General features: G+C 36.2%; 1 protein-coding gene across 3 annotated transcripts in view; it reads left to right on the forward strand.

Annotated features, from left to right (window-relative positions):
- NEDD4 (NEDD4 E3 ubiquitin protein ligase) overlaps nucleotides 1-25,632 on the forward strand; it is a 135,657-nt gene that overhangs the window by 52,965 nt on the left and 57,060 nt on the right. The window contains exon 1 of one of the 3 annotated variants that reach the window (XM_042941946.1): nucleotides 4,701-6,468. The exons of the other annotated variants lie outside the window; for them this stretch is intronic. Coding sequence (XP_042797880.1) covers nucleotides 4,909-6,468 — 1,560 coding nt within the window. The 5' untranslated portion in view covers nucleotides 4,701-4,908. Of the gene's footprint in view, nucleotides 1-4,700; nucleotides 6,469-25,632 lie in introns of those variants that run through there. 3 annotated transcript variants of the gene reach the window in all.

Consider the following 25,632-nt stretch of genomic DNA (forward strand, 5'->3'; position numbering starts at 1 on the left):
TAGAATAGAGATTTTTTTCCTTCTGTCTCTACAGATTTGTTTTCCTTCTAGATGGGACCAGGTAGAATTTACTATTTGTGTTTTTTAAATCATAAAATAAACATATAGAAAAGTGTATGTAATATAAATCTTTTTTTTAATAATATGACAAATACCTATGCACTTACGACTCAACTTAAGAACTAGAACATTACCAAACTCTACAACCCTCACTTCCCCTCCCCAATCACATCTCCTTTTCTTCCCTCGCACTTAGTAGACACTGTCCTGAATATTGTGCTTATCATTTCTTTGCCTTAAAAAATTGTTCGTCATATACATATGTATCCCCTGAGTATAGTTTCCTTTTGCATGTTTTTGAATTTATTAAAGTAGTATCACTGTGAATACATCCCTCTGTGGTATGTTAACTAAGGTATGCCATTTAGGGTATCAACTCTGTTGGATACTCTGCTCTCAATTAGAAATACAGCTTTTCTCAAGAAGCTCGCTTTACTAGGAAAAGGGAGCAAGAAATCATTAGAACAGGGTGGTGTGTGTCATTCTAATCCTCTGATTTGTTGTTAGTCCTAGCAGGTAATTGAAGTATTACTTATCACCTGAGATGTCATAGAAACTATAGCCATTGGTAGAGTAAGAGGCTTGATTGTATGGCAGTAAATGTCCTGTGCCTCTGTAAATGTCATTTGTGTTTATTCTCGTATAGCATTCACAACAAAATTAAGAACATATCCTTTTCCTAACAAATACTCTTTGGAAATGTACAACAAAGAGCAACGGATAAAATCTTAGGCAGATAATTTCTAGTCCTGTGGAAAATGTTTGTCATATAAGTGACACTTGTTTTGAAAAAGAGTACGCTTGGGTGCCTAGGTGGCTCAGTCAGTTGAGTGTCTGACTTTGGCTCAGGTCACGATCTCATGGCTTGTGAGTTTGACCGAGCCTTGTGTCAGGCTCTGTGCTGACAGCTTGGAGCCTGGAGCCTGCTTCAGATTTGATTTTAGGAATTGGGTCATGTGGTTGTGATTGGGTCATGTGGATTCTGGCAAGTCTGGAATCTGTAGGACAGGGCTAACAGGTTGAATATTCAGGTAAGAGTTGATGTCACAGTCTTGATTCTGAAACCTGTAGGGCAGGCAAGCAAGCTGGAAACTTAGGCAGAGTGTCTATGTTGTAATCTTGAAGTCCAATTGCTTCTTCAGGAAACCTGGCTTTGCTTTTTAAGGCCGTTAGCTGATAGCATGAGGCCCATCACATTATGGAAGGTAATCGGCTTTAGTCAAAATTTACTGAATCAAATGTTTTTCTTTTTAATTTTTTAACATTCATTTATTTTGAGAGAGACAGAGACAGAGAGAGAGTGCAAGCAGGGGAGAGGCAAAAAGAGAGGGAGGCACAGAACCTGAAGCAGACTCCGGGCTCCGAGCTGTCAGCACAGAGCCGGAAGCTGGGCTCCAACTCACAAACTGCAAGATCATGACCTGAGCCGAAGTCGGTTGCTTAACTGACTGAGCCACCCAGGCGCCCCATGAATTAAATGTTAATCACATCTGAAACATACCTTCATAGCAACATCTAGCCTACTGTTTGACCAAACAGTTGGGCAAAAGAGCCCAGCCACATTGACACATACAATTGTTCATCACAGTGGACTCTGGCTTTCAAATTTCTAATCAATGATTAGTGTCATCCAGAGTCTATCCCTGACATTTAATCACATTATTTTCTGTGTAGATAATCAATAACCAAACATCTCAGAATGTGGGGTCCTGAGCTTCAATCTAATCCTCAGATATTATCCATTTCATTCCAGAGTATGAAATTCTACAGGACTTGCTTAGATTCCTCCCCGATGAGGGTGTGACCGCTCTCCACCTCTTCTTTTGGAATTGATGCTCCTCTTTTGGAATCTGTTTGGCTAAGGGGCTACATTCTACCCCAGGCTCTCCACTGAACTGCTGTAATGGTGGTACAGATCCTGTGCAATCCCAGCCCAGAACCAGCAATGCAAATTCTTTAGCCTGTCTACAGTTTAAACTCAGACTGGCAGGCTGGAAAGTGCATATCATTCTCTTGCCTTACTTTTCCTTGTCTTAAGCCCCCTCTTTGAAAATTTTCAATCATCATTCCTTCCGATCCAGCTGTGGTGCTTTTCAATATTTCTTTAATATTCAATATTTAATTTAATTTTCTTCAATATTCAGTATTTCCAGTAATAGCTGAATCAACTTTTATTTATTTTTTAACGTATACTTATTTTTGAGGGAGTGGGGAGGGAGGGGCAGAGAGAAGGAGACAGAGGATCCAAAGCAGACTCCGCACTGTGAGCGCAGAGCCTGTTGCAGGGCTAGAACTCACGACAGTGAGATCATGACCTGAGCCTAAATCAAGAATCGGACGCTTAACCGACTGAGGCATCCAGACACCCCTGGGTCAACTTTTAAAAAAAATTCCTGAAAGAAAGCATTAGGCACTCAGAGTAAGTGTGACCATCCATCCATTTAATCTCCTCTCTGGTGTTACTTAGTGTTTACTTGGCGCTGAGCATGAGCCCAGAAATGTCCCAAGAAATGTGTGGCTACCGTCCTCATGGTCTGGAAGCTTGATACCTAGTTAGGGGACATGAAACTGATGCTTCTGGAGAAGCTTACCAAAGAGAAAACATTTATCTAGCCAAATACCTGAGGTTCATTATTTTATATCAACAACCGGAGGAGTTTAACTAGAAGTTTTAGGCCACAGGTATGAGCAGTTAGATCCTATTAATTAGCCTATTAGAAGTGTTTGTTCTTTAAGCTATGAGACCCCTAACTTAATTCAAGAAGAAAAGCTGAAGTCATTTGAAGGCAAAGTGAAAAGATTAGGACTGTTCCTTCTATAAGGAAAGAGGATTATAGGGAATATTTCCTGAAGTCTGTAAACTCGTAAAGGAGGTAGATTATATAAAACCAAAATAATATAATAATTTCATTGCTAAGTTTGCAATTATTGTACACATTCCAAAACATAGTGCTGTATCATTCTAGACAGAAATATAATTTCACAAATTCCATATTTCTATTTTATCATATCTTAATTGATTAAAAATACTGTTTAGAAGACTGTGATTGAGAACAGATCTATCTTAAGGCATTTTCTTTTTTAAACAAAGTGCAAGTATATGTTTTACATATTTGCTTTTACTTTGGAAAAAATCTTACTTAGAAAAATACAACTTGGGTGTAGTACCATGTGGTGTAAACAACTGAACTATTTTACTTTTTACTCCTATGAATGAGCCAGTATATATTTATTACTGGAGTTCCAGCTATAAAATTCAGGTAAGGGGTTTAAATATACCCTAGAGTATTATTTAAAAATAACTTTGTTTCTTTCAAATAGAATACCAAACTTGGTCTATGACATTTGGGGGAGAAATTAAAATATTAAACTTTTATTACCTAGTAAACTGAAAATAAAGTAAAGGTTAAATAAATACAAAGCAGAAAAAATATATATACAAAATCGCAAGCTCTTGGAGAACAAACAGTCTACTGTTCTGTACTGTGGGAGCTCTATCAGCAGTAGTAACTAATTCCACCTCGAGGGCAATGCTAGTACTCAAAAATGTAAACAAGTATGGACTTTGTTTATACAAAGAAATATGCAGCTTGGTTTGTATTTCTCTCTAGATATCAAACAGCTACATGGATTGTTTCAACACACCAGTAGAGGCCAGCAAAGAGCTCTTAGAGTTTTCAGAACAGAATTGGCATTGAGATATGTTTATTTGATGTGTTAAATCCTTTTTAGACTTCTTTACTTACCACAACACTCTCTTAAGTGAATGAATTGCAGAGACAGTGGAATAAAATATCTTGTGTGCTCAAACTATATTGGGGTATAGTTTTTCTGTCTAATCTGCATATATTTTTAAAGGAATGTTTGCTTAGGCTATTTCTTGGCAGAGTTGTAATAGTCAAAATATAAATGGCATCATTTAAAGACTGTACTACTTGGCTGGAAAAGGCCTTAAAATTACAGGAGAAAATGCTTGGTGACAGCTTCTCTTAAACCTTTCTTTCTCAGACCTATGCTCAATTTTTCAATAGTATTACTAGGCTAATTTTGTATTGCTCTCCTTAAGCTTTCACTTTTTATAAGTAGGGTTTTGGAAGCTAAAATACTTATCTATTTGATTTAATGCTAGAGTTTTAATTCAGAACCTCAAAGTTTTAGTATTTCCAAATTTATACAACTGTTTGAATTTACTCATTAAAAAAAACTAACAGAATATATGCCTTTCTACATCAACTGACTTGATGAGATTCCCTACTCTGGCTACTATTTGGAAATTCAATCCTTGATTTGATACTCAATTACATGGGGTTTCATTCCTACCAACTTCCTGTAATTCTATCCTTATGGGTAAAAATATTAGTGGTCAAACTCTGCTGGAGAAAGTATAGGCACTGTGATTCACATAGTTAAATGTTCATTTAGTAGAGCTGGAGTGAAAAAATACTGTTTCAACTTGAAATGCTAGAAGATTGTTGTTCTTGTGTTACTCATTCATGCAAATTGGAGAAGGTATAATTGAAACAAGGTTGGCAGTGTTTGAGGCAGTGTGCTGCAGCTGAGCTCAGCTTAAAGGTCGCTGGAAATCAAGTGCTTTGTAAGTGAAGGCATTTTGACTACACGCGATTCAAAAATATTTGGAAACGTCAGTCTCGGGAATGGGTCGTCTTTTTCTTTCTATGATATCTGGTATCTAAGGTTTTACTTAGGATAAAGACTACTACTTAAGAGCTCTTTTAGGCACCACAAATGATTTTTTCCTTCGATGCAGTGCAGCTGCTTCTAGCCTGTCTCCCGACAGAGATCTTTGTTATGACTTTCAGCCCTTAACATGTTTGGAAATGAGAACAAATGGCACAAAGCTTACGATTGCACTTTGCAGCCAGAAGAAGCAATACTTATCCTTTGTCAGAAACCTCCGGAGATGATCTGGATAACAATGTTCACATGTGCTTCAAAAGACCAACACGGATTTCAACGTCTAACGTTGTTCAAATGAAGCTGACTCCTAGACAGACTGCACTAGCTCCGTTAATACAGGAAAACGTTAAGTCTCAGGAAAGATCATCTGTTCCTTCACCTGAAAACGTTAATAAAAAGAGCAGCTGTCTGCAGATTTCACTACAGCCAACAAGGTACAGTGGATGTCTTCAGTCTAGCAATGTCTTAGCTGATGGTGATGATGCTTCATTTATGTGTGTCTTGAAGGACGGTATTTACAACAATGCTGTGGCTGATAATGAACTGAATGCTGTGAATGATGGTAACCATGTAGGCAGTTCTGCCCTTCGCAGCAGTAGCCTTAGTAACTGTTCCACCAGCGAGAATGGGTCTTACAGCAGCAATGGTAGTGATTATGGATCATGCACAAGTATCACAAGTGGTGGTTCCTACACAAACAGTATCATCAGTGACAGCAGTGGTTATACTTTTCCACCAACTGATGATACTTTTCTTGGTGGAAATTTATCTTCCGACAGCACCTCCAACAGAAGTGTGCCATACAGGAATACTACTCCCTGTGAAATTTTTTCAAGAAGTCCAAGTACCGTTCCCTTTGTCCAGGATGACTTGGAGCACGGACTAGAAATTATGAAATTGCCAGTGAGCAGGAACTCGAAAATTCCACTAAAACGTTGTTCATCCTTAGTCATTTTTCCTAGGAGTCCTTCAAATACCCCACCAACTTCTCCAACAAGTACAGATATTCTTCCGAGCAAAGGATCCTATCAAACCTCACACCAGTTTATAATTTCTCCTAGTGAATTTGCCCACAGTGAAGATGGTCCTGGTGCTAAGGGATTTCTTTCAACAGCTGTCAATGGACTTCGGTTATCTAAAACAATCTGTACTCCTGGAGAAGTAAGAGACATACGACCACTTCACAGGAAGGGCTCATTACAAAAGAAAATTGTTACTGCAAATAACAGTCCGAATCAGACTATCTGTGAAAAGTCATCTGAAGGATATACTTGCGTTTCGGTGCATTTCACCCAACAAAAAGCACCTACGTTAGATTGTGAAGCAACAAATGGTGATTGTAAACCAGAGATGTCAGAAATTAAGCTTAATTCTGATTCAGAGTGCAGTAAGCTTATGCATAGGACATCTGCACGTTTACCATCCTCCCAAAATGTAGATTACCAAATAAATATCAATGGACAGTTGGAAAGACCAAATTTACAGATCAACAAAAATCATGCTGTTTTACAAAGAAGTATTTCATTGGGAGGAACTTATCCAAATGTTTCCTGTTTATCCCGCCTTAAGCACAATTGTTCTACGGGGGGACCATCGCAATTACTCATAAAGTTTGCAGCTGGAAATGAAGATAAAGTTGATAATTTATCAAGAGACAGTAACAGAGATTTCACAAATAAACTATCTAATTCTTTAAAGCATTCTTGTAAGGTAAGTTTCCTGTGGTCTTGGTAAATGTTAATTTATTCTGGAAAAGCTTTATGGACTATTTGGTTAAAATTTATTATAACTTAGCAGTTTTATGTACTTCCCTGGTCCTTAGCTAGCAAGTGTTTTATAGTCCCAATCTTTGTATTTGTAAATCTGAAGAACCCCCAATAGTTTATAACTCTATTTGTTATTTTACCAGTGTTGAAAATGTGCATTAAAAAAAAAAAAAACTTTCCAAAGTGATTTAGGCCATGACACATTTCTGTTGCATAAAAACAAGCTTTAAATAATAATTTATTTTGTTAACATTTTTACCTTGGTGTATTTCTTTCCTCCAGTAACATGGCATTTTAATATCTAATTCCATATTTTATTCCCACTTTCAAAAATGTTCATTTAGTATTCTTCCCTCCTTAATCATTGTGAAACTAAGTAAAATATAGAATGCTTATTTAAAATATTAAACAATAAAAAGCCTACATAAAAATGTGAAAATATTGTTGCAAATGAACACAGAGAAAATGTTTCTCTAAAATATATGTATTTATTAGAACATTGATAAAAACTCTTATGCTGCACGTTTAAAGCAGAGGAAAGATAAATGGCATTTGCATTTGTATATAGCCTTAACCACAGGAATTTTGTTTCCACCCAGATTTTCCTTTAGCTACCAGTTAAGACTGCCTTCTAAAATTTAACTCAGTCTTTCAACAATATTGAATTTTAAATTTTATATTTTTTGAATTTGGTTTCAATTGCTAGGCATTTCCCATACTTTTCTAGTTACTTTATTAATTTGTTATTTTGATAATTTTATTTATTATATTAGCAATTTAACTCTAATGAATCTTAACCAAAACAGTTCTTTGTATAATTGAGTCTTTCCAAAGTATTTGAACTTAAATAGATTTTCCAAAGTATTTGAACTTAAGTAGATTTTTAAAATTTTCTGTATTTGTAAAGTCTTGCCAGATTCCAGGAAATTAAAATTTTTTTCTGGCTAAACCAATTCTAGATGACACTACATAATAGTTTAGGGGGGAAAAAACCCTTATCTGTTTATCTGTGTTTATATAACACTCAATATCTACATTAAAAAAATTTTTTAAACATCTGGACAAAGAGGTTTAGGTAAATAAAATATCAAGTAGTTGATAGTTTTATCTCTTTTGAAATCTCATAAATAAAATAAAATGCCCAGATGTTAATATAAACAACTACTTTATTGAAGATGAATAAAGATTAGATTTCCAATTCTGACCTATGTTTTAGGATTATTTCATTTATGAAACTTTAAAAAAAAACAACTTTTAGGAGATTATAATCCATCAAACTGTTTTGCCCTCAAAAGAAAGCAATGAAGTGACACTATAAAGAAACATATTAATAACTTGCTAATTGAATTACATGTACCTTGTAAACTTATTATACATTTAATGAAATAATTAATCTGAAAGGAATAATTAACCTCAAAATATTTGTGAATAAATATATTTATAGAAATAGCCTTAAAATAGTTTATTTTTGCGGTAATGTTATAGTTTGTTATTAATGATGCTTTTGAAAAAGAGGTATTTTTAATGTTTTTTAATAAAGTGTGACTAAATGCCTTTTGCATAGCTAAAAATATACACTTCTATTAGTTTTATTTAATTTAGGTAAGCTAACTTAAATATTTTTTTTGTGACAGCCAAATGTCTAGCTTTGTGCAGATTCTATTTTTTGTTGGGATTATTGGATTATAAATAGTTCGTAAGTGTGCAGTTTGGTGGAGAGCTTTAAAGTGTTCCTCCATTTAATATTTATGAAACAACTCTTTATAAAAGTATTGGTAAGCAACCTAGTGACCATTAAATTCAACATATACTAGATCTAAATTGATCTAATTGATTGGTAAGGGTTGTTTTACGAGGAAAATGCTAGTGTTGTTTTTTCTAAACTTAGCAGTGGCAACAATAATGGGGTTTTAGAAATAATCCTGTGTTTATCAATAATTATATATTAATCTAATTATAGTGGTATATTGTAACTCATTTATAAATAAACAGCTCCCAAAATATTTCCCATGACTCCAGTTAGTCTGGGTTAGTATTCTGATATGCTGAGTCTGGATTCACATTTAACAAGTTGATATTAGAGTAGCATTTAGTAATGTCAGCTATCTGTACTGAGCAGCCATGAAATTAAATCACTGCTTTGGTCAGGGACCCTGGTTTCTAAAGCACTGACAGTCTACGGATTCTTTTCTTATGTGTTTAGCTACCAGTCTCTAGCAGCATAGTATCCAGTTTCTAGTTCTCTACAATAACAGCTCATTAATGGCTAATTTTTAAAATCTACTGAGAACTTTTACCTGTATCTGCAACAGGGCTCTGTTCTGTGTTTACAATAGAATGAAAATGGGACTTTGTAGTCTGCATGATAATGTTTATTTTATTCATTTGCTATCAAAGAACATAACAATAACCAGCATGTGTTTATATATACTTTCTGAAATAATGACTTTTGATCTGAAAGTAGATATTTGATATTTTAACATGGTGTGTAATATTTTGTCAGCCCAGTCAAGAAGTAGTTTTTATCTAGTTACCAAAATTACTCTTCATATTTCTAAGCTCTATATAATGGTTTACTCATTATTATATTTTTTCCTACCTATTGTTTTCTAAACCTCCCATGTTATGTTGTAAGGATGCTCAGAGATTTTGTTACCCTATTATTTAAAATACCTTAGCATTTTGCCCAAGTTTGTACATGTCCTCATTCTTCACATACATGCATGTTTTTTATCCCATACTTTGGCTTTATGTTTTATTCTCTTTGTTATAAAATTTTTTCTTCATTTTCTGTTGCTTCATCCCAGGGAGGTAAATTGTTCAAGCCTAGTGTAATAGAACTTTAAAAAACTATGTCTTAATTATTTCAAAAGCCTTTAACACTAATCTCAAGATTAGACATTTAAACAATTTAGTTAGTTGTTCTTACTAAAATAAGTGTTTTAAATATATATTTGTTTTAGAGTTCCATTTTTTTCTCTGCCCTTATTAACTCCAGCAGAATATTTAGAAACATTTGGTTAAATTTATTTTGAACAACACTGAAACTTTCCTATAAAATCCAATATGGTTTATAAACATTGGCTAAAACCATGATGCAACATTGTGAGTGACCAGTCTTAGAAATTTGGTAAGAAATGTATGCTTGTGAATGTATAGGTCTTAGAACTGAGAAACTGTAATGTTAACTTCAGAGTTGTTTAGGGAGCTGAATTGTTTGCTTCTGAAACACTTTCTACTTCTCCATAGATATGATTTCTTTAATCCATTCACCTAGCACACATCTGAGTGCCTACTATTTGCCAGGCACTCACCCAAGCCCTGGGAATAAAAGATAATAAAATATAGTCTCTACTTGAGGGAACTCCCATGCTAGTAATAGAGACACACTGGTAAACAAACAAACAAGCAGAAATTCAGTCTAATATGTGATGTGCTAAAATAGAGGTGTGTATGAGAAAGTAAAAAAGGTGCAAGAGTTCTTGTCTGGAGGAGATGACCTGGTTGGTAGAGAAGGCTTCACAGAGGTGGTGACATTTGAGCTGAGTCTTGGTAGGTGAGTTGGAGTTCACCAGGCAGAGAAAGCAAGGATATTCTAGAGCAAGGATCACCAGTCTCAGAACTGTTGACATTTTGGGCTGTTTACTTTTTGTTGTGGGGGCACTGCCTTGTGCCTTAGGTGTTCAGCAGCATCTCTGGCCTCCACCCGCTAGATGCCAGTAGCACCCCTCGCCTCTAGTTGTAATAATCAAAAATGTCTCCGGATATTGCCAAGTGTCCACTAGGGGCAAAACTGACCTCTGTTGAGAATCATCGCTCTAAGCAGAAGCAGCTGCACTTACAAGGCTAGAGGCATGAAAGGGTCACACCGTAAATAGTTCAGTGTGAGTCAAGCACAGGGAGTCCAGGGATGTAGGAGGAGGTGATACACTAGAAGTGGGTTGGGCTTTCATTGGGTGTAGTACCTCATGCTGAAGAGAAAACAGGGTGTCTCTTGCTAACTGACAATAGTTAGGCAAAGGAAATCTATCTGAGAGTGTATGATGTGCTCATTTTTATGTTTTTAGGTGATAAATTCTTACGACACCGTGGATTATAAATGAACCAAAGTTTCTTAATTTGGATGACTAGGTGAATGGTGATGTCATGAACTAAGATAGAGAATCCAGAAGAAAGACAGGTTGGGAGGGCCAAGAAGAAATCATGCATTACTAGGTTCATGTATTAAGAGGGTGGTATTAAGTGTGTTAAGTGCATATGTTAAGTGCTGCTGTCAAGTAGGGCTGTTGGAGTTACAGAATCAGGATTCAGAAGAGAAGAGAGAGCTGGAAATGTAGCTTGGGGTTACCAGTTAGTTAAGGCCTTAGGTAAGGATGAACTAAAAAGCACAAAAGTGAGTTGGGAGTGGGTGGTAAATCAGAATTCTGGGGACCACCAGCTTTGGGAAGACAGTGGAAGAAGGAATAATCAGGAGACTAAGAAAAGAGCCACTGGAGGGACAGAAAGGCCAGGAGAGCAGGGAAGCCCAGAAGTCAAGGGAAAATTCAAGGAGGGCAGCATATAGCACCACAGAGCCTATGCATCCACTGATGTGGCAGTTAGGAGTTCCTTGGTGACTTTAGCAAGAGTGGGTTCAGGAGGATAGTGTGAAAGCCTGGTTGAAGAAAGAATGCAACAGGTAAGGAAGCAGAAAGACTTGTTCAATGTCATAAAAGAGGCATGAGTTAGTGTAGGCACAATATGTATTTAATGGCTGGTATAAAGAAGACATGGTATTGGGTGGATGTAAATGCACAAGACAAATTCTCTGTCCATGAGGATATTACAGCCTGTTCTCTGGGGGGGGGGGGGGGGGGAGGGCTTATATCTCTGTTCTTTTACCTTTGAACCACAGAATAAGTGAACATGAGCAGTGAAACCAGAAGTGGAGATTCAGTAATCTGAGATGAAAGAACACATTAGAAGAGAAAACTTAATGCTGCCTATGAATAGTCACAGCTCATTTTGAACAGTTTTATTCTTAACTTTCTCATCACTCTCTGTACCACCAAAAAGGAGACAAAACAAACACAGAGATTCCACATAGAAAGCAAGTCAGGGTTGAAGGTCTGTTGCTGCACACTACTTGGAAAATACGCATTTCTGTCTTTCTGTCACCGGCTTCTTCCAGGATATGGAGCCCACCATGTCCTAGGAGTTGTGAGGACTCACTCTTCTAGGTTCCCTCTCCCTTTGCATTTGGTCACAGTGAACTGGCGAGACCGGGAGAAGTCAGGACCAGAACCAGGACCAGGCAGAAGGGGCTAGGCAGAGTCCCTGCATGTGGCCAGCCTGTGTGTTGAGGTCAGCAGGGTGGTTAGCAGGAGTGAATGAATGCTAAGAATGGGAACCAGTGATCTTGTCGGCATATCCAGGAAATACCTGAAGTATTGCTCAAGTGTGTGGTTCAGAATTCTTTGTTTGCCATGTGTGAGACCAGAAGACTATAATCAGATGAAGACAGACACTTAGCAGTATAAGAAAGCATTTCAAAACAAGAGGTGAGAAAATGTGTCCCAGCTCAGTGAGATATTTTAGGGAAGACTTTCAACATGGGAACAATTGTTGAAAAGCAATTTTAGCTACGCTGAGATTTAATAAAACTTAGATATAACTAGAGCAGATCTGAGCATGTGAAAGGGTAAGCAGGTAACTGGCTTATGCACGTTGTAGTTCAGTTCATGGGCTAGTAACAACAAAGAACTTCTTGACCAAGTAAATCCATGATGTTTCTAGTTAGGCTCTAGGATATCTATGGAGGTGACAGGCAGGGGGAACATCAGGCTTTCTCTTGATGCAGGTGTATTACAAAACCATAACACTGTGAAACATTTTGTGATTTTCCATAATAGAAAAATATTACCAGGCAAAAACCAATTTACATCAAGTGTATTTGTGGTACAATGGACAATGTCTTTTAAATTCAGTTGTTTGTTAAGTACAGAAACATTCTTAACATATTTTTTTAAGCTTTTGTCCCCCTTACAAAAGCTGAGTGTGTAACATTTTATGTTATAGCTAAAATAATATTATTCAAGACTAGTTTCCTTTTTTCCCTTTCTCTCTCACACTTTTGTTGGCAAGCTGCCTTCTAATGCTTTGAAGATTGCAATTGGAAAATGCCTTAAGTTGTCAGTTGGACCAGTACTTCTCAAATTTTCATGTGCATGTACATCTCCTGAAGATCTTATTAAAATGCAGATTCTGGTTCTGTAGGTCTGGGATGCCTGATAGTACTATATTTCTAACACGCTTCTAAGGCCTATCAATACTGCTAATTTCTCAAACATAATTTGAGAAGACCATTCTCTTATGAGAACAGTAATACAATTAAAAAAAATTTTAACATTTATTTATTATTGAGAGACAGAGAGAGACAGCATGAGCAGGGGAGGGGCCAAGAGATGGGGAGACACAGAGTCCAAAGCAGGCTCCAGGCTCTGAGCTGTCAGCACAGAGCTGACGCGGGGCTCAAACTCACAAACCGCGAGATCATGACCTGAGCCGAAGTCGGATGCTTAACCAACAGAGCCATCCAGGCACACCAACAGTAATACAGTTTATAGTTGACGTATCCAATGAGTCCTTCTCCCACTTTTACATAAGGCAGAGCTAGAAGTATACTGTGGTGTGGCCAGGGCGAAAATAATTTGCAAAGAATTTTAAATCTACTTAGGCTTTAGACTCATTATTGACTGAGACCATGTAATATAGAAGAGATTGTTTGGACCAAGAAACATTGAAGAGCAAGGTTGCCTACCTGTCTTATAAAAGACCTTTGATATGACTCTGACAGAATTCTAACTATTAAATTTTTCCAGGATTACATTTTAGTTTCATTTAAGACTTTAAAACTATTAGTCTATAATGTTTGGAATTCTACTTAAGGAAGTCTCTTAAATTTATAATGGCTGTAATTCTGGTTATGTTGTTCTTAAAATTGTCACATACATTAATTTTTTCCCTCTTGGCATGAGATTTGAAAAATACTCAATTTAAATGTTATATGTTTCTTAAATGTTTTGGCTTTTTCAAGCAGTATATTCTATCTTTCTCTTTGTAAACATTTTTAATGTTTTCAATATACTTTTCTGTACAGTGTCAGGGTACTACTAAGAATTTTTTTTAAATGTTTATTTTGAGAGAGAGACAGAGAGAGAGAGAGAGAGAGAGAGAGAGAATCCCAAGCAGGCATCGTGCTGTCAATGCAGAGCTAGGTACTGGGCTTGATCTCACAAACTGTGAGATCCTGACCTGAGCCGAAATCAAGAGGCAGACGCTTAACCGACTGAGCCACCCAGGTGCCCCACTAAGAATTTTTTAAATATTACACTGGCCTAATGTAATGAATTGAAACACTATATATAATCAGTGCTTACTTATGAACTGTTCTTTTGATAACTCTATAAGGAGAAAATGTAGAAATCATTTATATATAACTTTGTAATGCTTAAAAGTATATATTACTTCTTAATTATGAAGCAGTACATGAAAATCTTAGAAACTGTCCTTCCTTTGGGACAGTTTAAGAAATCTTATCGGTAGCTGGGTTTTTATAGACTTTGTAGCTGTTCTTGGCTTAGCCTGCTTTTAGGGAGCCAAATAAGATATTAAACATTTCAGGTAAGAATTGGGGAAAAGGATGCATAGCAAGAAAATAGTTAAAGAAAGGGAGATAGAAATAGATGGGCAAGCAAGCAGATAGAAAAATGTAAATTTTCCAGAATTGATCAGAGAAGAATTCTAGAGAAAGGATTAAACAAATGGGTAATCTTTTCTTGGTTCTACTTTACTCAATTGTAATTCCCTAAGTCAGAGACTTTTTGGCTTATCCATTACTATATCCCCAGTACCTAGAACAATGCATTACTCAAAACACATGCTCAATAAATATTTATTAAATTAATGACCAAAACTAAGAGACCCTTTGGGAGAGTAGAGATGACTGTAGAATCCTGATAGATGAGGGTGACCAGACAGCCTTGTCCAAATAGATAACCAAACTAGGATATTTAAGAGATGACTGTAATGATGAGTGGGAACTACTTGATGCTTCATCCTTTGCATGAAAGAGTGGCACTCTTAAATGAATACCTTGTCCCTGGGGTGGATGCCAATGGAATATTATGATCGTGACTCAAGGATTAGTTTCCACAGTAGAGTCTGATTCATAGCCTACATATTCCATGAACTGGTATCGTAGAACTATGTGTCTGGATGGAGGCTCAGATCAAGTTTTCTGAAAAGAAGATTGAATGGGCCAAAACTTGTCAGGGTATTTTAACAAAGGCTGTTTGACCAACTTTAAATTTATCATTGTTTAGTAAAATGATTTCATCCCAAACGATGTGAGATCTAGATTCTCAGAGTTGTTCCTGGGGTTTCAAGTAACTGTTTTAGCTAAGAATGACCTTTACCTTTTGTACCGAGGCTGAAAGACTGAACCCTCTTAAACAATCACAGAGCTTACTGGAAACTAAAGTCATCTTCAAAGCAAATGAGTTTGACAAGTATTTATCGGAAATAGAATATGTGCCTGCCCTAAGTGGCAAATATTATTCCTGGCTTTGAAGAATTTACAATTTAGATGAGAAAGACAGCATAATCTATTAAAAAAAAAAGTAGAGTGCAACAGTATAATATATAATAACGTCCATAGACCTACGTTAGGCAGGTGAGCACCTAAATCCTGATATACGTGATTGCCTATATAATTTTTATCAAGATAACACATGTGCCTGTGTTAAAAATCAGGTTAATTTCCTTGAAGATTTCCTTTCTGCCTTTTTCTCTGTGTTTTCTTTTCCTAGAATTCCTATGAGCCAAAGTTTGCATCTCTTGGATTGCTCTTATAATTTACTTTTCTCTCCTGTTTTCTGTTTCTTTGACTCCTTTTTTACTTTCTGGAAGATTTCCCCCAAGTTTCCCTCTCTTCTTAATTTTAAAATTTTGGTTATTTTAATTTCTAAAGTTCTGTCTTTGTTTCTGATTATTCCCTATTCTTATTCTTGTTTTATAAATACAATCTCTTATTTCTTTGAGAATATTTTACTTCAAGTTCTTTTTCTAAGTTTTGTTGCGAGTGCTACAGTGTCTCTTGTTCCTTTGGGTCACTTTGCTGTTATTGTTTTTCATTTCTCTTTGTTATTGAACATTTTCCTTCAGGTGTCTGGTGAACCTTGGCTGTTTGTTCATATTTCAGAGTGAGTCACGACCAAGTGATCAGGAGGCTCTGTAATTGTGTGGGGCCTTTAAACTGGGAGGCTTCATCATTGGGAGACGTCTGACTGTCAGTATCTAGAGGTCTTTTCTCAGAGGCTAGTGTGTTTCCCCACAGAGAAAACTTCACATGATTGCCCAGTTATGTTCTATAGTGATAAACTATGGTTTTGATAAACTATGAATGAAGGTGATTGTTTTAGTTTCTGAAACTGAGTTAGTTCAGGGTAAAACCATGCCTTAAAAGTGATATTTACTTACTAAATCCTTAAGGTACTGTAATTAATTTCGTTAAATTACAGTAAGTGAGGTACCTGATTTTCATACCTTTGTCTGAATATACATTGTGTATATTATAGAAGTGAAGATTCTTCCAGAAAGACTAAATTAAATCTTCTTTGTAATGGAATAGGTGGTTTCCTTAACATATTTCCTAACCTTTTGCATTCTTGGCAATCTATTTAAATGTAATACACATGATTATCACCCTGAGGAAGACAATAGACCTATTAAAAATGTGTTTGGATAGAGGACAAAAGGAAGAGGTGATGGTCATGGCCTCCTAATGGAATGTAATATTGGATGCTCACTGTCACTTGAACTTGAAATGTTAACTATGATTTTTTTTAACTTGGAGAAAATCCTGTTATATCGTTTTTAAAACTCTTAACCCTATATCTGTGAAAGCTTAAATCAGTTAACATCATATTGTATATCACATTTCAAAAAACTCTCTGAGACAATGAGTATCTCCGTATTAGAAATAAGGGAACAAGTTCAGGAAAGTTAAAATGATTTACTCAAGATCGTAAATTTAGTAAATGTCATATTTAGACCCAAACTCAGCTCTGTTATATATTCTAAAGCACTTTTCTACTACATCACTAGCCAAGGACTTTCATCCCACCGTGCATCGGGGGAATCTACAGGATAAAGCTGCTTGGGGCAGGTTATTCTAGTAAAAATAGCATCATAAAGAAAAAAAAAAGAAGAGTTGTCTAAAGGAAAGTTTCCACTTGAGCTGAATGCAGTCCGATGAGTAACTTTTACACTCTGACAGAGTCCGGGTCAAGTCCTTTCTTATTGCCATTGTTGAGTGAAAGCTAAGTTTGGGGATTATTATTTAAACACGTTATTAGACAACCAGTGTATCTTTCAAATATTTCTTTTTCTATTCTTCTGACTTGTGACCTGACACTGTTAATGACTTTGCTCTTTCTGATTAATTTTATTGATCAAATAACACATACTGTGTGTTTCTATCTCCTTTAACACTGTTTATGAGTTTCCTTGTATTCTTTTTCTTCAATAACCATTATAAACTACCTAAAAGATTGTAAACTACCTATTTTTTTTCAATTATTTTTAAACTTTTTATTAAGGAAAATTTCAAACACATACAAAAATATAAAGAATAATACAATGAGCCCCTTGGGCGCCCCCATTAAGCTCCTACTTTCATTAGCAACATGTTGTCAATCATGTCATCCATATTCTCCCCTCCTTTTTTTTCCTGGGTTTTTAAAAAGTAAATCCCATGAAACATATAATTTTACCATAAACATTTCAGAGTGCAACTGTAATGGATTAAGGACCTTTTAAATATATAAAGCTACTGTGCAATTTCACACTTAACAAAATTAACACTAGTTCTAAAACTGTTTTGACTGGATCTCTACCGAAGGCATCGAGGTCATTTTAGTAATGACATAGCTCAAGATGGGTACATCTCCTTTAACTTGTGTCTGTCTAATTCTTCATCTATTTTATGATGTTCATTTCGCTTTGGGGCTGAGCATGTCAATTATTTGTCGTGGGATTTTCTGTTTCTTTAATCAGATAATTTTTGATAATATATTTGTTACCAATAAAACTGAGGTTTTCCCTTTGGAACCTAGAACTAAAAGGTTATTGTTAGGAGCTGGAGTTTATCACCTAAACTACACCTTACCTCCATCTTAATCACCACAAATCTGCATTTAGGGTTTAAACATCTAGGATACCCACCTTCCTCATCCCTGAGTAGAGTGAAAATGTACACTATAACGAATTAGTTATATTAATTCCTCTTATTCTTCTTATGCTTTTCTGAGTCTTAATTTCATGTTTATGAAATATGAAATTTATGAAACTTGGCAGAGTTGTCTTGAGGATGGAAAATTTCATATCTGTTTGGCAGATAGTTGGTTCTCAGTAAAAGGGAGCTATTATTATCTACCTTACAATATTGTGAGAGTACATGACGGTGCACTGTAAACTATAAAGTACCACAGTGTGTAACATATTTTGTTGTTTTATATATGTACAAACTGAATCATATATAAATTTAAGAATCCAAGTTAACAGTTAAGTAATAGGAAATACATGAAAAGAACACAATAGAAAGCACAGTTGACTCTTAAACAACGTAGGAGTTAGGGGCACTGATCCTCCCCAGCCACCATACAGTTGAAAATCTGCGTATAACTTTTGATTCCCGCAAAACTTAACTACTTACAGTATACAGTAAATAGTCAATTCTCAATAAATAGTATATTAACACATATCTTATATGTTATATATGTTGTATACTGTGTTCTTACAGTAAAGTAAGCTATAGAAAAGAAAATGTTATTGAGAAAATCATAAGGAAGTGAAAATACAGTACTGTACTGTATTTATCCAAAAAATTCCACACTTAAGTGGACATGTACAGCTCAAACCCATGCTATTCAAGGGTCAACCATGGAAAATACAGACTAGAAATCTGGGGAAGGACTTCTTCATAAGACTCTAAATCAAAATCAAGGTATATTTTCAAAGGAATACAGTATTTTTCAAAGCCCTATCACAAATTAAAGCACAATTCTTTTTTTTTTTTACTGAATTTTGATTATGCATATTCTTGGAGAAAAAAACACATCAATATTAGATGTACAAAAGAAATAAATAAGACCTATACAGCAAATTAGCAGAAGGAGATAATTAGCAGTTAGGAAGTCCTATATGATGGCCACAAGCCACTCCTTATGCAACAAATGGTAGTTCTAAAGAAGGCGGCCCTATTACTTTTTATCCCTCATTGAAAATAGTGACTCGGACACTATTTTATTGACTTTATGTCATTGTTAGAGTCAATTTCTAGCCATAAGATGATAGGTTCTTTCTCTTCAGTTTGTGAACTAAAGAATTCCAAATCTCTCAATACATGTTGTTTTCATTTAATAGACTTTAGTTTTTAGAGAAGTTTTAGGTTCATAGCAATAATAGGCAGAAGGCGCAGAGATGTCCTATATACTCCCTACCCTGAAACATGCAGCCTCCCCATTATCAATATCCTCCATCAGAGTAATACATTTTTACAATTAATGAACCCGTATCGACATATCATTATCATCCGGAGTCTGTAGTTTAATTTAGCTTTCACTCGTGGTGGTATACATTCTATGGGTTTGGACAAATTTATAATGGAATGTATCTACCCACCATTATAGTATCATACACAGTAGCTTTATTGCACTAAAAAACTTTGCCTCTTCATCTCTCCATCCCCTAACCCCTAGCAACCAGTGATCTTTCTACCATCTTTATAGTTTTGCCTTTCCAAAATTTCATATAATTGAAATCATATAGTATCTTGTCTTTTCAAATTGGCTTCTTCCACTTAGTAATACTCATTTAAGTTCCCTCCATTTCTTTTCATGGCTTGATTTTTTTTTTTCTTTTTCTTTTAGTACTGAATAATGTTCCATTGTCTGAATGTACCTTAGTTTATTTATCCATTCACCTACTGAAGGACATCTTGGTTGCTTCCACATTTTAGCAATTGTGAACAAAGCTGCTATAAATATTTGTGTGCATGTTTTTATTCAGACTTAAGTTCTCAACTCTTTTGGGTAGGTACCAAGTAGTATGATTGCTGAATCATATGGTAAGAGTAAGTTTAGTTTTTTTAAGAAACTGCCCAACTATGTTCCAAAGTAACTGTACTGTACTATTTAGCCATCCTACTGTCAGTGAATAAGAGTTCCTGTTGCTCCACATCCTTACCAGCATTCAGTGTCATCAGTGTTCTACATTTTGGCCTTTCTAATATGTGTGTAATGGTATCTCATTATTTTTTTAATTTGCATTTCCCTGACAACATATGATGTGGCACATCTTTTCATATGTTTATATGCCATCTGTCTATCTTCTTCGGTGAGGTGTCAACATCTTTAGCCCATTTTTTAGTTGAGTTATTTGTTTTCTTACTGTTGAGTTATAAGTGTTCTTTGTATATTTTGGATAATAGTCCTTCAGCAGATATGTCTTTTACAAACATTTTCTCCCAGTCTGTGACTTGTCTTTTCATTCTCCTGGCAGTGTCTTTTGCAGAGCAGAAGATTTTAATTTTAATGAAATCAGCTTATCAATTATTTCTGTCATAGATAATGTCTTTGTTATTATATTTTAATCATTGCCAAACCCAAGATCATCTAGGTTTTCTCCAGTATTATCTTGTAGGAGTTTTATAGTTTTACATGTTCTATTTAGGTTTGTGACCCATTTTGAGTTAATTTTAATGGAGGATGTAATATCTGCGTCTAGATTCATTTTTTTGGCATGTGAATATCTAGCCATACCAACATCATTTGTTGAAGAGACTGTCTTTTCTCCATTGTATTGTCTTTGCTTTTTTGTTTAAGATCATTTGACTGTTTATGTGAGTCTATTTCTGGGCTTTCTATCTTGTTCCATTGAGCTATTTGCCTAGCCTATTTTTTTTAAGTTTATTTCTTTGAGACAGAGAAAGCGGGGGGGGGGGGGGGGGGGCGCTTCAGTGGGGGAGGGGTAGAGAGAGAGAATACCAAGAAGGTTCCATGCCCAAAATGGGGCTTGAACTCATGGACCATGAGATCATGACCTGAGCTGAAATCAAGAGTTGGACACTTAACCAACCACCCAGGTGCCCCAGAGCTAGTTACCTATTCTTTTACCATTACCACACTGTCCGGATTGTTGTAGTTTAATAGTGAGGTGGTGTCATTCCTTCAATTTTGTTCTTGTTCTTCACTGTTTTGTTGACTGTTCTGGGTCTTTTGCCTCTACATAAACTTTAGAATCAGTTTTTGAAAATTCACAAAACAACTTGCTGAGATTTTGGCTGGGATTGCCTTGAATCCATAGATCAAGTTGGAAAGAACCAATATTTTGACAGTGTTGAGTCTTGCTGTCTGTGAACATGGAATATCTCTTCATCTATTTAGTTATTCTTCATGCATCAGGCTTATAGTTTTTCATATAGATCTTATACTTGTATTTTGTTAGGTTTATATTGAAGTATTTCTGTTTGGGGGATGCTAATATAAATGATACTGTGGTTTTAATTTCAAATTCTACCTGTTAATTGCTAGTATATGGGAAAACAATTGACTTTTCTTCTATCTTGTGACCTTGCTATAATTGCTCATTAGTTCAAGGAATTTTTTTGTCCAGTCTTATGGATTTTCTACAAAGACAGTCATATCATCAAAGACAGTTTTGTTTCTTCTTTCTCAATCTGTATATTTTTTATTTCCTTTTCTTATTATATCAACTAGGCCTTTCACTACAATGGTGAAAGAGTAGTAAGAGGGGGCATCCTTGATCTTAGTGGGAAAGCTTCTAGTTTTTCACCTGTTAGTATGATGTTAGATGTAGGTTATTTGTAGATATAACTTGTCAAATTGAGGAAGTTCCCCTCTATTCTTAGTTCAGTGAACACTTTTATTATGGATTGCTGTTGGGTTTTGTAAAATTTTTTTTCTGCACCTATTAATATGATCTTGTAATTTTTTTCTTTTTTAGCCTGTGGATATGATGGATCACAATAATTGAGTTTCAAATGTTGAAATAATTTTGCATACCTGGTATAAATCCTACTTGGCTATGATGTATGACTCTTTTTATACACTGTTGGAGTCAGTTTGCTAATATTTTGTTGAAGCTATTTACATCAGTGTTCATGAGAGATAACACTCTGTTGGTTTCCTTTCTCGTAATGTCTTTGCCTAATTTTGGTTTTATGGTACTTCTAGCTTCATAGAATGAGTTAGGAAGTACTCCCTCTGCTTTTGTTTTCTAAAAGAGATTATAGAGAATTGGTATAATTTCTTCCTTCAGTATTTGGTAGAATTCACCAGTGAACCCATCTGGGCCTGGTGCTTTGTTTTGGAGCATTATTGATTATTGATTCAATTTATTTTATAGGTATAGGCCTATTCAAAGGGTCTATTGATAGTTGTTTAAGATATCACAGTTTTATCTAATAGCAATATTTTCCTTTAAATGAGTTTATGATATTTGAAAACATTAAATACCTTACTTTGTAAAAATTGTTATAATGTGGTTTTTATTTTATTCTTGATCTTTAGGAATCATATGATCTTCTATTATCTCTATTTTTTAATGTTTTTAACAAAATATTACATTTACAAAAGGAAAAAACATATCCTGGTATCCCCACTTATCTTTATATTAAAATGTTTGGATGACAGTTTAGGGTGAAAGCAAAGTAACTCAGCTATTATGATTTCATGTTTACAGTAAAATCTTGGATTGCAAGTAACTTGTTCTGCAAGTATTCTGCAAGATGAGCAAACATTTATAATAAATTTTAGCTTGATAGGCAAGTGATGTCTTGCAATACAAGTACTACCTGGTGCTGAACATCACATGATCACAACTGAGCCAATGGTTCTTGAAATTTGCTTTGGAACCCCCGAGTCTGGCTTGGAAAAGCGGAGGGGCTGGCATGAGTTCTGACAGCCAGCGGGACTTAACATCTGGAGTGTTATAAGTCAACAGCTCTGCTCGGAGAGCGGGAAGGCGAGAGGGCACCAGGAGGGAGAGTTGTTGAGTCCCGGAAGACAGAGCTCAGCTTGGCGGGGAACAAAGGTGCTGGCAAGCACCATCTCCCTCTCCCACCCCCCAGCCAAAATCCCAAAGGGAACCAGTTCCTGTCACCGAACTTGCTTGCACCGTGCAAACACCCAACACTGTGCTTCTGTGGATCCATCCCTCTCACGGTCTGCCTCCCTCCCAGTGCTGCAAGGCCCCTCCCACAGGGGACCACCCACAGCAAAGCAGCTAAGCCTCCCCCTCCCACCCCTGTGCATCTTGCGGATCCACCCCGCCTAATATGCCAAATCCCATAGAAGAAGCACCACAAGCCTGGCAGTGTGCAAGTAGCCCAGACAGGGGCCATACCACTCCACAGTGAGTCCTGCCCCTGGGAGATGGGAAGATAAGGTACATACCAGTCTGATTGTGGCCCCAGCGGTGGGCTGGGGGCAGACATTGGGTCTGACTGCAGCCCCGCCCACCAACACAAGTTACTCCAGACAGCACAGGGGAAGTGCCCTGCAGTTGGGCGCCACCACAGGGACTACCCAAAGTGACAAAATGGAAGAACTCTCCTCCAGGAAGTAGCGACAGCTAACAAATTGATCAAAAATGATTTAAGCAATATAACGGAACAAGAATTTAGAATAATAGTCATAAAATTAATCGCTGGACTTGAAAAAAGTATAGAGGACGGCAGAGAATCTATTGCTACAGAGATCAAGGGACTAAAAAACAGTCATGGTGAACTTAAAAATGCTACGAATGAGATGTAAAATAAAATGGAGGCGACCACAGCTTGGATTAAAGAGGCAGAGGAGAGAATAGGTGAATTAGAAGATAAAATTATGGAAAAAGAGGAAGCTGAGAAAAAGAGAGATTAAAAAAATCCAGGAGTATGAGGGGAGAATTAGAGAACTAAGTGATGCGATCAAACGGAACAATATCCGTACTATAGGAATTCCAGAAGAGGAAGAGAGAGAGAAAGGGGCTGAAGGTGTACTTGAACAAATCATAGCTGAGAACTTCCTTGATCTGGGGAAGGAAAAAGGCATTGAAATCCAAGAGGCACAGAAAACTCCCTTCAGATGTAACTTGAATCGATCTTCTGCACAACATATCATAGTGAAACTGGCAAAATACAAGGATAAAGAGAGAATTCTGAAAGCAGCTAGGAATAAACAGTCTCTAACTCTTTATAAAGGGAGACCCATAAGACTAGTGGCAGATCTATCTACTGAAACTTGGCAGGCCAGAAAGGAATGGCAGGAAATCTTCAATGTGATGAACAGGAAAAATCTGCAGCTGAGAATCCTTTATCCAGCAAGTCTGTCATTCAGAATAGAAGGAGAGATAAAAGTCTTCCCAAACAAACAAAAACTGAAGGAATTCAGCAACACTAAACCAGCCCTACAAGAGATCCTAAGGGGGATTCTGTGAGTGAAATGTTGCAGGGACCACAAAGTACCAGAGACATCACTACAAGCATGAAACCTACAGACACACAATGACTCTAAACCCACATCTTTCAATAATAACACTGAAGGTAAATGGACTAAATGCTCCAACCAAAAGACATAGGGTATCAGAATGGATAAAAAAACAAGACCCATCTATTTGCTGTTTACAAGAGACTCATTTTAGACCTGAAGACACCTTCAGATTGAAAGTGAGGGGATGGAGAACTATCTATCATGCTACTGGAAGTCAAAAGAAAGCTGGAGTAGCCATACTTATATCAGACAAACTTGACTTTAAATTAAAGGTTGTAACAAGAGATGAAGAAGGGCATTATATAATAATTACAGGGTCTATCCATCAGGAAGAGCTAACAATTATAAATGTCTATGCCCTGAATCCAGAGACACCCAAATATATAAAACAATTAATCACAAACATAAGCAACCTTATTGGTAAGAATGTGGTAATTGCAGGAGACTTTAATACTCCACTTTCAGTAATGGATAGATTATCTAGACACAGGATCAATAAAGAAACAAGGGCCCTGAATGGTACATTGGGTCAGATGGACTTGACAGATATATTTAGAATTCTGCATCCCAAAGCAACAGAATATACCTTCTTCTTGAGTGCACATGGAACGTTCTCCAAGATAGATCATATAGTGGGTCACAAAACAGCCCTTCATAAGTATAAAAGAATTGAAATCATACCGTGCACACTTTCAGACCACAATGCTATGGAACTTGAAATCAACCACAGGAAAAAGTCTGGAAAACCTCCCAAAGCATGGAGGTTAAAGAACACCCTACTAAAGAATGAATGGGTCAACCAGGCAATTAGAGAAGAAATTAAAAAATATATGGAAACAAATGAAAATGAAAATACAACAATCCAAAATTTTCTTTGATATACAAGTGCTTTGGATTACAAGCATGTTTCCGGAACAAATTATGCTTGCAAACCAAGGTTTTACTATATATAGTTACTGTCTTTGTAATATACATAAAAACTCAATTTTCTATCATTCATATAAACAATTTGTGCACCTGGTGGGTTTTTAAAAATATCTTTCTTATAGTTATCCTTCCATTTACTGAAAGAAAATGTGTATTTGACTCAGGATTTTTTTAACCTCTAAAATTAATTTGGATATTTTCCTGGATTTTCATTTGTAAATTTTATCAGACAGGTGGTAAAACTGCTGAAATATACTGATAGACACCTATCAAATCTGTGTACTCAATACACACAACCTAAGTTTTCTCAAGATTCACCAGTCTTGGGGCACCTAGGTGGCTCAGTCTGTTAAGCATCCAACTTCGGCTCAGGTCATGATCTCACGGTTTGTGAGTTTGAGCCCCACATTGGGCCTGCTGATTTCTGTGTGGAGCCCTCTTGGGATCTTCTGTCCTCCTCTTTCTCTGCCCCTCCCCTGCTCATGTGTGCACATGTACGTGCTCCTTCTCTCTCTCTCAAAAATAAACATAAAAAAAAAAATTCACCAGACTACAGGTACCCAAATTTCATTGATTTAGCCCTTCTC

This window comes from Panthera leo, chromosome B3, assembly GCF_018350215.1.
Source record: "Panthera leo isolate Ple1 chromosome B3, P.leo_Ple1_pat1.1, whole genome shotgun sequence".
Classification (NCBI taxonomy): domain Eukaryota; kingdom Metazoa; phylum Chordata; class Mammalia; order Carnivora; family Felidae; genus Panthera; species Panthera leo.